This window comes from Anoplopoma fimbria, chromosome 1, assembly GCF_027596085.1.
Source record: "Anoplopoma fimbria isolate UVic2021 breed Golden Eagle Sablefish chromosome 1, Afim_UVic_2022, whole genome shotgun sequence".
Lineage (NCBI taxonomy): Eukaryota > Metazoa > Chordata > Actinopteri > Perciformes > Anoplopomatidae > Anoplopoma > Anoplopoma fimbria.
Genome location: NC_072449.1, coordinates 3,176,007 through 3,189,973, shown reverse-complemented (window position 1 = coordinate 3,189,973; position 13,967 = coordinate 3,176,007). Strand labels below are relative to the sequence as shown.

The 13,967-nt window shown below is 41.6% G+C and overlaps 1 protein-coding gene across 6 annotated transcripts in view; it reads right to left on the bottom strand.

Moving 5' to 3' along the window:
• Positions 1-13,967, bottom strand: part of LOC129092126 (unconventional myosin-Ic-like) — a 63,613-nt gene that overhangs the window by 26,322 nt on the left and 23,324 nt on the right. The window contains exon 1 of one of the 6 annotated variants that reach the window (XM_054600379.1): positions 8,767-8,785. The exons of 3 other annotated variants lie outside the window; for them this stretch is intronic. Coding sequence is in view for 2 of the 3 variants with exons in the window: in XM_054600052.1 (XP_054456027.1) it covers positions 7,514-7,534 (21 nt within the window). In the remaining variant the exon portion in view is untranslated. Of the gene's footprint in view, positions 1-7,513; positions 7,706-8,363; positions 8,588-8,766; positions 8,786-13,967 lie in introns of those variants that run through there. 2 more of the 6 variants (XM_054600135.1, XM_054600052.1) reach the window with 2 other exon arrangements.

Below are 13,967 nucleotides of genomic sequence, written 5' to 3'. Positions count from 1 at the left end.
GGTGCATAAAAGGTCAGCATGAGGAGATTCTCACTGAACGGTGATTTCAGATTAGATTATTGAATAATCATTTAAAAAAGGCACATTTCAGGCGTCTGACAGGACAAAAATGCATTTATTTTTATTAGCCCACTTTCTTCACTGGCTGCATAACCCCTTGCATTACTTCAGTCGGGACCCAAACATTTGTTCATGCTTCAAATCTATTTTTGAAGGAGGACATTCATGTGCAAAACATGCAAAAAACTTGCTGCCCTCCAACCTATCCTAACCTTAATCATTTGAGGTCAATGTGTTTGTGACACAGAACGTTCTGAGAACATTCAGAAAAGTGCTTGCACAAAAGTGGCAGGTGACCGTCCAAGAGTCTGGTCATGGTAAGAGACTCCGTTTAGAAGTTATGCACCTTTTTATGATAAGCCATCCTCACTTTCACACCATTTCTTTGCCATTTGGTGTGAACACTCACACACACACCTTCACACCCACACACTTGAAATCGTGCCAAATTTCAGCCTCCTAGGACTACATTAGTGTAGAACTACAGACCGACCGAACGACACAGGGAGATTTAGAGCTGCTGCAGCAAAAACACCAATAACAACTTCTCTGGGTCCAAGGTGATGTCCTCAAAAGTCTTGTTTTGTCTGACCACTAGTTTAAAAACAAGCAAATCCTCAAATTGGAGAAACTGGAACAAGAGGATGAATGGTTTTGCTTGAGAATTGACTGAAATGATTAATCAGTTATCAAAAGAGTTGCAGATAACTTTTCTGTCAAATTACTTTTCAATTCAGCAACTTGTTGCTTCCCTTCTAAATTTAAGGCCAAGTTATCAGCTGTCATCAACTTTAATGCAAAAAAATGTTGCATCCTGGAATCAAAAAAGTGTCCTTCCTGTCCAATAAGCTCCCATCACATCTTTAGAGAAAGTACCCACAACTTTCAATTCTCCCAAAAAAGCACATTCAGACCAACGGCTAGATCACCGTTTGAAATCTATCACATTCATTCAACACATTAGAACAAAATAAATTTGTATATCGTCCAAAAGTTCACAGAGATGGAGCCAAACCCAGATGTTTGGTGGGGAGATGTATCACCACAACCAAAAGAGCCCCACCCAGGTTGCACATATATCTCAAAAATATACAGCACAACTTTCGAGTGAGAAGTTAAAATGCAACACTTACATGATTGAGCTCGTCAACACTTTTGACCAGGAAGCCGTTTTCTAAAATAGAGTCTCGAGTTTTGCGCATAAGATTGCGGATCTGACCCACGTCCATGTTTAACACGTACCGAGTTGGAAAGAACTAAAAGAAAAAGCACACTCGACTTTGTGCTGTTAAGAGGGCAGGGTCAGACAAAGTACAGCAGGTGTTGTTGTTGTTGTGCTAAACAGTACAGTACAGTACAGTAGTCTTCATCCCTCAGGAGACCACGAAGAAGAGACGGATGAAAGAAAGAGAAGAGAAAGCTTCAGGGAAATAGAGAACATATTAATTAGCGCTGGGTGAGACATGAGGGAAAAATAGAGAGGACGGAGGCCGTAAGAAACAGAAGAGAGAGAGATGATGGATGCCAGGTTGTGACTCTGATCCTGCATTGGAAAGTTAACGATACTCCCTGAAATTCCACACAACACCGAGCCCATTAAATCACTTCATCTGAGGGAGTCTGATAAAGCAGACTCGTCTTTATGATCCGATGATGACTCAAGATCTTCATCCGTGCAACAAGTTTACTTCTTAATCGAGGCTGTTAAATGTGCGTCTGTTTGTGGCTCAGATCCAAAGAGTCTCTTTAGAAGAGAGGGATTTTACAAGGCCCTAAAATATACAACTGCCACATTAAAGTGTCTTTAAATGGAATGTGTAATGCTTTTTATTACACATTGGCTTCACATTCACTTCTTCAGCACCTGTTGAGTCTTGAGTCTGCAGTTAGTTTGCATTTCTAGCTGACTATGTGCTGCTTCAAGGCAAACCACACACCAAGAGGAGCGGCAAGTGATGAGGAAAAGGAAGCTGACACCCTGACAGAGGAGGGGTGAGTGTGGATCAGGCGGCAACCGAGTGAAGCCAATGCAGAAGTGTCTTAAAACCCGCAGTCAGAGGTCTGGTTGTATAGAAGTCTATGAGAAAATGACTCTACTTCTCTCTTGATTTATTCCCTCAGTAAACATTGTAAACATGAGTTTATGGTCTCAATCTCTAGTTTCAAGTCTTCTTCAATACAGCATGATGTTCATTTAGTAAATGATGCTCCATTTAGAGTCAAACAGACCATAAAGCAGGGGATGCTTTAGGGCGGGGCTACCCCCAAATGAGGAAACAATGCATGAATGTAATCAATAGTCTCATTGATATAAGCTTCTCCGTTAATTCGCCGTACCTGAGCTGGTATCAAATGCAAATACAACATTTTCACACTGCTGCCGCTTTTCATGAAAAGCATTCAACCTTAAACCACACTTTTCTGTTAGCACGGCAACCCACAGGTGTTGCCAAATCAACCGGGACTTAAATCTTTAAAAGGTATATAACTTCAAGTGCAGAGGAAATAAAGAAGCATATACCTTTTTTAAAATGCTAAGTATTCGTATGTTTTCATGTATTAATGCGAGCATGTGTGAGTTAACACGTCGAACGTTCCCGTTTCTCTCACCGCTGCATGACCCTGTTGTTTCACACATCCTTATAGAAAGAACTGCAGCTGTGTGTGTGTGTGTGTGTGTGTGTGTGTGTGTGTGTGTGTGTGTGTGTGTGTGTGTGTGTGTGTGTGTGTGTGTGTGTGTGTGTGTGTGTGTGTGTGTGTGTGTGTGTGTGTGACATTCCTTGTTCACATTCACCGCACTTCTCTCCTGTCAATCAAACTCTGTCAGTCTGCTGTTTTGACCTTCTTTACTTTGTTTTTATTCTGGTGATTTCTGTATTTATCCTTTCATTATTTTTTTTAGCTATTGCAGCTAATGCTAACGAACTCACTTGTTTTTCTTAAACAAAAAAAAAAACAGGCTGCTGCTGTTGCTGCAGCTGGAAACATGTGAACCATATGACTTCCTGTAGCGGAGGAGGTTTTTTTTCCTGGGAAAGAATTACAAGACAGCGGGGTGTTTAGACCGAATGAAAAAATGATCTGGGAGCAGTTTAATTCACTGTTGACATTTGCATTAAGATGATTAATGATTATGGTTTATTCCAAAACGCTCCAAATATTATGGCGCCTGGGGAGGAAAGCAACCTTATTTCCTCCTCTTCCTCCCCTATACATTCATCTCTCCTTCCCTTTCCCTCCTTGTTTCAGTCCTCTCTCTCTCTCTCTCTCCATTACTTCATTGTTTCCCAAACACCGCTTTCACTGTTTGGCCTTTTCCTGCGAGCAGCGCTGCACACCGGACCTCCACCCGGTCTCAGGGACACGCCAAGTACGTGCCTACCGGGTTCCTACAGTACATGGCGTCATGTTTTTCCGAATCCTGTGCAGCAAACAAGGCGGATGGGAGCCAGATTAGCATGAGGAGACCTGAAGAGGCACAGGTCTCTGCTCAGACCTCTACTTAGTGTCGGACTCCAAGTTTTTAAATGTCAGGTACCAATAAATGTGTAAACAAACGAACTGCACCTCCAACCTCGCCCCTCCATCTACCTTTCTCCTCCATTATCCACTAAACCACAACATTTAAAGAACACAGAGTATTTCTTTGTATCACTAAAAGTCTAACTGCAGAGAGCAATTAGAGGGATGGCTGTTGATCAAAATGTTGAACCACTTTGGTTCAGATAAAATATCCCAACATCTGCTGAATAGATTGTAGGGCTGCAAAAATAATCAAATATAAATCACGATTATGATTTTGGCTTCCCACAATTAAAAGAACATGATAGATTGTCGTTAAAAATGCATGCTCGCTCCTAGAAAACTCCGCTGCATATCAAACAAGGGTTTCCTGAACTAAAAGCAATGCCACCACAGGACGACCCAGATGTTTTGTTCATCTTTTGAGGAGCTATCATGCCGCTGTAAGTCGCTTTGGATAAAAGCGTCTGCTAAATGACTGTAATGTAATGTAATGTAATGCTGCACATACAAAAAAGTGCATTCAAATTATGAATAAATATCAATAAATCAATATAATACGATTTAATACAAGAAGGGTTTTTGCTCGAGCCAGGTTAGACAACCAGTTGGTAAAACTTTTTCACAGATAGAAGTTTGATATTACTATATTGATGACTGATTTAATGCGACATAATTAAGAATAAAGTGCTGATAAACTGCATTTTACTGCAGCTTGTTTACTGCTGATGCACAGAGCAGCCATCTTGGATTTTGAGCTCAGGGCTGGAGGAGTTCGTCAGACTTCCCGAGTCGGAAATCAGACTGTGAACTTGGAAATTCTGACTTCCAAGTACACATGGAACGCAGCATAACTTGCCACCTATTTCAATCACCGTATCCCTAATCTAACTATATATTCTTCCTATTTCCATGTCCATTGTCCTCCCTTTTAGTCCCTCCTTTCCTTCTTCCAAAAGGACAGATTGAACGAGCGACCACGTCCAAGAGAAACCGAGAAAGGCGGAGAAAGCCGAGGGATTTGATCATCCAGCCGGCCTGTGAACAATAGCGGGTTGACCTTTACATCGCCCTGCGGTGCGCTCACAGAGCTCAGATGTCACACTGTTTATGTAAACCTCATCCAACCTGCTGCTCTCACCGCGACACGCTGAGCTCCCGATGGAAGGCCGGACGGATAATGATGAGAGTTTCAAGCTGGAAATAAGAAAGGTCTGACAGCGTTTCCAGCTTTACTGAACTTTTAGCATTGGTTTCTTGTTTTGTGTAATCCATTTTTCTACATTTAAGGGCTGTAAACTTGTATTTTTATCATTCATAATGGAGTGTTTCCGTGGCAACCATAACAAAAGATGGCAGTGTTGTTTACTTTTTTGGTAAGCTGAGCGTTGAACTGAATAATAGTCCTGTCAAATCTCATATTTTTGTGTCTGTAAACAATGTACAGATTGAGATATGCTTTATATCCAACATTTATAATAACATTAAACAAATTAACAAGGCAATTTGTTGCCTAATTGATCAGTAAAAACGATAGAGAATTAATCCACGACAATTCGGACAAATTCTAAATCATTTCAGAGATTAGAGGTTTGTGTAGCAGTCTGTCCTGTTAGAGAAAAACAAACTCACTTTCAAATTCTCTTTCACATGTGAAACTTCCATAAAGTCTAATGTTTTGCCATTTTATTCTGCATTTTTTCCACATTGAATCAGTGGTCTGGCTCTGGTTTCTCCTCTTCTCTCATCTGTTTTTGCACTAGCTGGTAGAAAGGAACAGCATGAAGTGAAGAAACACTGAAGGTCTGGATTAATTTAGGGACATGAAATGTAGCTGATGCCAAGTGTGACTACAGGAGCCATGAAATAATTTGCTATTAATAATAAAATTGTGCTGTGTCATTAAAAAGTACATATCTTACAAGTATATTGTGCTCGATACTCCCGACCACGTTAGGTTTGGACCGATAGAAACTCTGATATAAAGATGAGAATGTTGTTCTTGAAAGGCTAAACGTCAACAGATATGGATTGAAGCAGAATATTTCATTAATTAAAACATGTTGGGAATTCACGGTATTAAACCATTGATCTTTTTTCAATTAGTTTAGAGTTTTGGTCTGAGGACTGAGACGGCGTTGGCACTGGCTGTGTACATTTTTCAACAATAACTTAATTCCTTTCAGTTGAAGAACTTACAGAAAGTCAGCTTTAGAGTGGGAAGTTTAAATATCTGGATTTATTACGACAACACCAGTCTTACTAGTGTTTAAGATCAACATGTAGGCTATTAAATGCTGTCGAGTCAAAATGCAATTAGAAAAAAACATCAACCTCTGTATATATAAGTGTCATTTACATTCAATATCATTGCAAATGTCCCTTCTGTGGGACTAATAAAGGATTATCTCATCTTATCATATCATGATTTAAGTAGAAACGTGTTCTGTTTATCACAATGAAACAGGTCTGAAGTACTTATGTTGAAAAGTTTGAAAAGTACAAATAGTTCCATTAGCATCTAAAGTACGAAATGAAGCATGATGCTAAAATGAATGTTATGATTAAGAGAGGGTCCTTTGGAAAATGTTCTCCTGTATAAGGGGTCCCTGGCCTCCAAAAAGGTTGAGAACCTCTGCTCTGTCAGTCAAAGTCCTACTTTCACTGAGATTTTAAGAGAATGTAGTAGAACAAACGCTCTAAAAGTCTGAGCGAGCTAAACCCTCATGTCACCAGGTGTGTTACAGGCGAATGCAGCTGAAATCAAAAACAGTCGATATATCAATGGTGAAGCGTTTTCCCCATTCCAAGTTTATTTCTTTGTTGTTTTTTTATCATGATCACCATGGAAACCCCCTCCAGGCTCAGACTGAGAGCCGTCAGACAGGAGGCAGAAATGAACCAACCTGAGGACATGTGGGTCAAAACAACGAGTAGTCCTCTATTTGTTATGTTTGGTCACTGCTTCATCGATACCACCGTGATTATGTTGTTCCCTGAGAAAGTCACTACTCTGCTGTATTCTTACCTAACCTAAACTTTGCAAGTGAATGGACAACTTCCTTCTTTACCATTAATAAAATAAAAGTGACAAATATATCCTTGTGTGGAACTGAAACGTTGCTAACTGGTCTCCAAATGAACGTCACCAAAATTTAAAATCGCTGCAATATCCAAAATATAATATTCACAAACCTACAACTGCTGATACAAAACCTCACACAGTAGTACAGCCACACCAAAAAGCAGGCTGTTCTCATACAGAATGAATGAAATGTAATTCATAGATATCACATGGAAGCAAATCGAAGAAGTATAAAGATCGCATAAAGTCATGTTGGTTGGAAGGGTCAAACTAAAAACATTACAGTTTGATTTTCCACAGTTGCCGCTTCCATGCTGAATCCCAAATCACAGTTGTTTCCGAAAGCCAACTAAGTTTTGCACAATCTTTTCCTACACTTGCGTAAATATTTCACAATTATTTCCGAAACTTAATAGTATGAATTTCACAATCTTTTCCTAAACCTAACTAAGTATTTCACAATCTTTTCCTAAACCTAACTTTGTTGTTTCCTGAGAAGACCGAAGTTTATTTTATAAAGACTGTAAGCACGTAACGAGCACAAATTTATATGTTTTGCTTGGACTTTTGTAAGAAAACGCAGAAACACGAGGAGTAACTTTTTGTAAGATATCATACAAACTGTGAAAAAAAGCAACAAGTAGAAAAATAACAGGAGGCAGCAGTGTTTTACTTTGGTTTCACTAAACCTGAGCAGCTTAACTCTTAAACTCCCCATTAACTCAACTATGAACTGACATGCTTCCTTTAATCTGTCACTTTAAGTTGAGCAGCTCACCTTCACTCTGCATCTTTAAAATCACACACACTTTACGAGACATTCATGAGTCAGACGCACTAACTTACCCGACCCCAACGATACTCCATGTCTCACCGCTTCAAGTCATCAGGTTTGTATTCCAGGTGCAAGGAGCGATAGTTCACCGAGTCATTCAGAAGCTCCTCGAGCTCGTCTTAACTTCCTCACGCAGTTTAGAGAGTGAGAGCGAGGCGCGTCCAACATAAACTACCTATTGAACCGGAGTCAGACGCCCTGCAGGCAGTAATGACAACTGTGTCAGGAATCTGTCAGTGCATTCATGTGCTGCTGCTCCACTCTGACTCCAACACACTCGCTCACACAGGAATGGCCCGTAAAAGCTGATAAAAACCTTATGGATGCATGTGCAAAAATGCACACACACACACACTCACACACACACTCACACCCCTGAGGTTTCACCGATACATCAACACACACTTTCCTCATTAGCATGCTCACTGTTACTCCCTGTGAATACCAAAGAATGCAGCCCGGCCACACAACACAACCCTGTGATGATGATCGCCTCGCCCTGGGGCGGCGGAAAAGAAACACACACACACACGCTGCGTTTGAAGGACGCGCCTTCTCGCATATCAAACAGATCCAAAAAGTAACTCCGACATCAACATGACAAATGCATCGAGTCGAGGAGAGGGAGGACGGCGAGATCAAGGAGCAGAGAAACCAGGAGCTGAACATCTGGATCTCACCTGCCTCTCTCTCTCTCTCTCTCTCTCTCTCACCTGTGTGTCCTTGAAGTTCAAGAGCACACCGTCAAGTGTTGTGACACAACGTGAGCGTCAAAACTCTCTCCATCCAGACACAAAAGTCACCTCAAAACCTGAGCCCAGACTTTTTTCTTCTGCAAATGTGTGTCCCTGGATTTCTTACCAAAGGTCTGTACTTCATGGCTCCTGCTCTGCTCTCGAGTGATGGGGGGGAGGGGGTTCTTTTTTCGCCCCAGCGTGCCGATAGCCCGGCTGTAAGAATGTGGCCTCCGGCGGCCGACGGCGACGTGAAAGCGCTCTTCGGCTGAGAGTTTGTTTTTAGAAGCTCTCCCCTTCGTCCTGAGAGCCAGCTGCCAGAGCTTCTCCTCTTACCGCTGCACACACCTCGCTCTGTCTCTCTCTCGCTCGCCACTCGTTCACCCACTTTTCTGCCTCCCTCCCTACATTGGAAATAGTCCCTGTGTTGGGTGACACACCCCACCCGCCCTCATTCACTCTCTCTTTCTGCTCCCCCCCCCCCGTCGCCCTCTCCTAAATCCAACAGGCATTTATGCACAATGACTTACCAAAGCTCCTCTCCTGTTTCTGCTCTTTCTCTGCTGTTCAGAGAAGCTAAAACATCTATTTTTAATATGCACACACACACACACACACACACACACACACACACACACACACACACACACACACACACACACACACACACACACACACACACACACACACACACACACACACACACACACACACACACACACACACACACACACACACACAAACATCTGGCCCAAACCACCCCTGGAGAGAAAAAAAAAAAAAAAGTAAAAAATGCGAAGGGGTAAAGAGTGTGTGTGCATCCAAGCGTGCTGGTATAAAAAGAAAAGGGGAAACTCTTTAAGTAGTAAATGCAGCATCAGCCAATAAATAATAAATCTATTTGAGTCAAAACAGTTTCCTCCTCCTCCTCCTCCTCCTCCTCCTCCTCCTCGATTTACAAGCTGGAGCAGAAACCAGACGGGCAGCAGAGAGAGTCCCCCCGTCATAAATACGTCTCTTAATGCTTCTTATTGCATCAAGCTTGCACACATACACACACACACACACGAACGCATGCACGAGGACTTATCATCATTAGTCCAATATCGTTACAGCGAGTGTAATTACTCTAGACACACACACACACACACACACACACACACACACACACACACACACACACACACACACACACACACACACACACACACACACACACACACACACACACACACACACACACACACACACACACACACACACACACACCAACTTGCTGCAGATCAAAGGCCGCCGCAGTCTAATGCATCTGCTTGTTAACACTAATAACAACTGACATCTAACATGCAACTGGAGAGTGTGTGTGTGTGTGTGTGTGTGTGTGTGTGTGTGTGTGTGTGTGTGTGTGTGTGTGTGTGTGTGTGTGTGTGTGTGTTTGTTTGCTGCTGAGAACAAAGAGGAGGACAAGTTTCCATCGGACCGATGCACGGACATTAACGAGTTTGAAATCAGCTGTTTGTAAAATGTTTACTGAACGTCTGCTTACGTTTGTTTTTTTGCTGAATAGTTCCACATATTAGGAAATAAACTTGTTGTCTTTCTTGTTAAGGGTTAGATGAGAAGATCAATACCACAATTTATGATCTAAAATAAAAAGGAGACGTTCAGACACAAAAAGAAACAGATGCCAATCGTGAACTTGTGTATCAACCTGTACAAAACCTGATCTGATAGCAGTGAGTCTTTCGCCCAAAAACTACATTTTACTACATTCAAACACATCATGACAACAGCTTACTATCTCTCCTACTGCCGATTTCAACATAGATTTGTTGTTCACAATGTGATAGGATAAGGGAAAATATAGCATGCAAGAGTGTGTTTGACTACAGGTGCGTGTTTGCACATGTGCAGTAGCGATCAGGCATGATGTACGATCAGATAGCGAGTGACTTGAGTTGTTGTTCAGGCTGTTGTCATCAAGCATTCGTAGCTATACATACAAAAAATAACGTCCAACTAATAATATCCCACAAAATTTTAAACAAGGAAGTATAAAGACCGCAAAAGGACCAACAAACAACGTTCCTTCAGCCAGGAGACCGTATCGGCACTTCCATAGTCAATCTGATCCCAATGACGCTCTTTTCCTAAACCCAACTAAGTAGTTTTGTTTCCTAAACATTAACTAAGTTGCATCCTGTAAAGATGGAAGTTTATTTTGAAAAGATGTCACAAGCGGAAACTTACGAATGTTGCTGGACTTTCGTAGGAAAACGCAGAGGAGTAACCTTTTCTAAGATATCATACGAAATGTTGTGTGTACAAAAACAATGGACGATTCCTTTAACATGCCGTGGTGCAGAAAAAAGGTCTGTCATATTTCTTTTTCAAGAAGAAACGCCAAACATCAACACCAAAAACACCAGGAATTATGAGTATGTGAGATGAAGGTCAATGGTAGCAAGTTCAGTATCAGTAAAGACGTATAGTTCAATTTCAGAGATGAAAGAGATCGGAAGAGTTCCTGTTTCTATTCTATAGTCGATGGTGGAAGAGGCTTCAAAGAGCAGAGCAGCAGCAGGAAAGCCGTCTTTTATAGGCCTCATTAGGACGACTCCCTCCTTCTGCTGATCGGAGAGAATCAGCTCATAAATACAAAGACGTGGAGCTCACTTGTGTCTGCAAACACACACCTGAAAACCAGATAACTGTGTGTGTCCAGAACAAGAGGACAGGAGCTGATGGAAAAGGAAAGAAAAGTTGGAAATGAGGAAGAAGAGAATAAGAACTATGGGTTCAATTTTCTCTTGTTACAGAAATATGAACTGAACAGGCTCACAAAGTCTCAGTCAAGGTCATTCTGTTAATGCTTCCTCGACATTCAAGTCTCTTAGTAGCACAAAGGTTCTTTATACAAGAATGGATATCTGGTCAATCTTACGGTCTCCATAGCGACACAAACTACCGAGATATGGAGAATCATTAAAGGTGAAGCAGCAAAGAGCAGGTGGGACTTCCACCTCTTATTGAGGAGTGCTCTCCGGAAAAAGTAGGAGAACACGCCCTTAGAAAACAAGGACTCTCTCTCTCTCGCTCTCTTTCTCGCTCTCGCTCTCTTTCTTCCACGTCGCCCTCTACTGGTCACCTCCGTATGAATGGAACTCAATTAGGAGTTTTTAGTTTTTTGCTGAGGCAGACATCAAAATGCCTGAAAATAACTCAGATGACACACACTTTGTACAGGACATAGCAGTCTGTGTCAGAGATTAAACGTCTGATGCCCTTCGCCCCTCTCTCCCTCCATCATAGCCATGATAATCAGAGCCCCTGCTGCAGGAATCTGAGTAATGTTTTCCAGACGCTCTCTCTCTCTCTCTCTCTCTCAGCGCCGTGTGATAAAACAGGCGCAGATACACGACAAGATAGAGCGCTGCAGTCGTTGAAACACTCCACGTTATCGACTAGATCCTCTCCGTTTATTCATCTGTGCTAATATGTCATGTTTAAAGTGACTTTTGGCGAGTGTGCAGACTGTAAAAGTGTGTGTTTGTGTGTGTGTGTGTTTCTGCAGGCTCATGCTGAGGCAGCATATTTGTGCTGGAGTTGGAGGAAGGTGGGGCCGTATCTGACCACCCGTATCTCGCGCTCAGCTGTCAGACTTTAACCCCTTCCTTATCCACTCTTCTTGTCCTGCTTCCATCAAAAATGAACTCTTTAAAGGTTGAGCGGACATTGTAGATTGGAACACAATTAATAAAAAGAATGAGACTAAATTATATATTACAAAGAATGAGCTATACCCATGAATTTTGCTACATTTTGTTGTCTTTCTGTGTTTACTAGTGGTTGAGATGGAAGCTAAGCTAACCCAGCTAGGATGTAAAGCTACTCCACCTCCAAGTCTGGTCTCGGCTGATGTCTGGACCACAGATTGTATACAAGAAGTGGACGTAGTCATCATGACGTCACTCATTGGTTTGTATTCTGACGTTATGAAGCCTCAGCTGCGGGGTTCTGGCCGTCGCCATGTTGTTTTTTGCAACCAGTGAAGGGAAGTTATCATATTTGGACTGAGGAGGAGTGACGTAGAGACGCCGTATACGTCTCTGGTGTCGACCTGTCAATCAGTGTGTAGCCCCGCCCTAAAGCATCCCCTGCTTTATGGTCTGTTTGACTCTAAATGGAGCATCATTTACTAAATGAACATCATGCTGTATTGAAGAAGACTTGAAACTAGAGATTGAGACCATAAACTCATGTTTACAATGTTTACTGAGGGAATAAATCAAGAGAGAAGTAGAGTCATTTTCTCATAGACTTCTATACAACCAGAGGAGTCGCCCCCTGGTGGACAGGAGAGTACTTGTTTTTTGTCATGTTTTTACTTGACTCTTTGAATAACAAATGCTTATCAGCTTAATGATCCACTGGAACTAGTATTTGTTCTCTCTCTTCCATTACACAACCCCTTCTACCTACAATACAGCATATTCAGTCTGTCGTTTACAGCTTTGAGGCTATAAACAATATGATATGAAAGCAATAAGAGGATTCATAAAGCCATGGAAACAATACAAATATTGTTTTATATCTGCTGTTTGGAGCTTTAAAGGTCTGATGCAACCTTAAGCTGGTTCATAAATGTGTGGGCGTCATTTACATAAGAGGAATGTGGTTAATATATTGTCCAGATATGAGGCCATTGAAGGGTTAATGATTAAATACTACATGTGTGTTTGGTCATTCAAAAAAAAAAGCCAAAAGTCCTACTCAAAGCTCACGCTATGTTGATGTTTTCACTCACACACCGCTTTGGAGGAAAACAGCAAATTAAACATCGCATTGTTTATATTGAGGGAAGGAAAAAAAAAAAGCTTTTCCCCTTTCAGGGAAATGTGACCTCGACTCCGTGGGAAATCAGAAATGGGAACTTGACTTTCCCCCTCCTGCTCCCTCTCTCTCTTTCTGTCCCTCCTCTTAAATTCTTCTTTCCTCTCTCACTTCCTCTACAGCAAAGTTCGTTTTGAGTTATCCTCAAGATATATAGATATATATATCTATATATCTATATATAGAAACTTTCCACTCGTGCTCCATTGCACATCCAGAAATAAGGCTTGGGAATGCGTCGTTGTTAAACCGCTCTAATCTGCTGTGTCTATTATGTGAGAGTTTCCCTCTGGAGCTCTGTGTCATGTCGTCTTTGGATCCTTTCCTTCATTATTTACTAAATCAAAGTGTAACTAAACGTGACGTCCACAGCAGCTGCTCAGCGTAAACAAAAGATAACTGCAGACACACATTACCGGGGTTACCCACAATGCAACATCCTGTTCAATTCAACTCGGTCAAACTGTGTGCTCACACCACTGACTCATGTGCACCAAATGTTGCTTCATAAAGTTGTGTCATGAGATGAGACGCCGCTCACAGACATTTTGGGCAACACACTGAAGCTAGATGTGATGTAAATGATGAGTGTGTCTCTTTCTCAATTACACAAAACATTCAACACAACAGAGGCATGACCATTCACGTTTTGACTTCATCAAACCAGAGTTTTCTACACCACTATTAGAATGGTATTGAACTGTTTGCTGTGGTAATATAGAGGCTAAGTCCCGCCACTTCCTGTTGTCCACCATGGGTCCTTTAGAAAAAGAAATATGTACTGTAGTCAACAGGGAGACAAATAATCTTTTAATCCCTTTTGATTTGTGCCATGAAT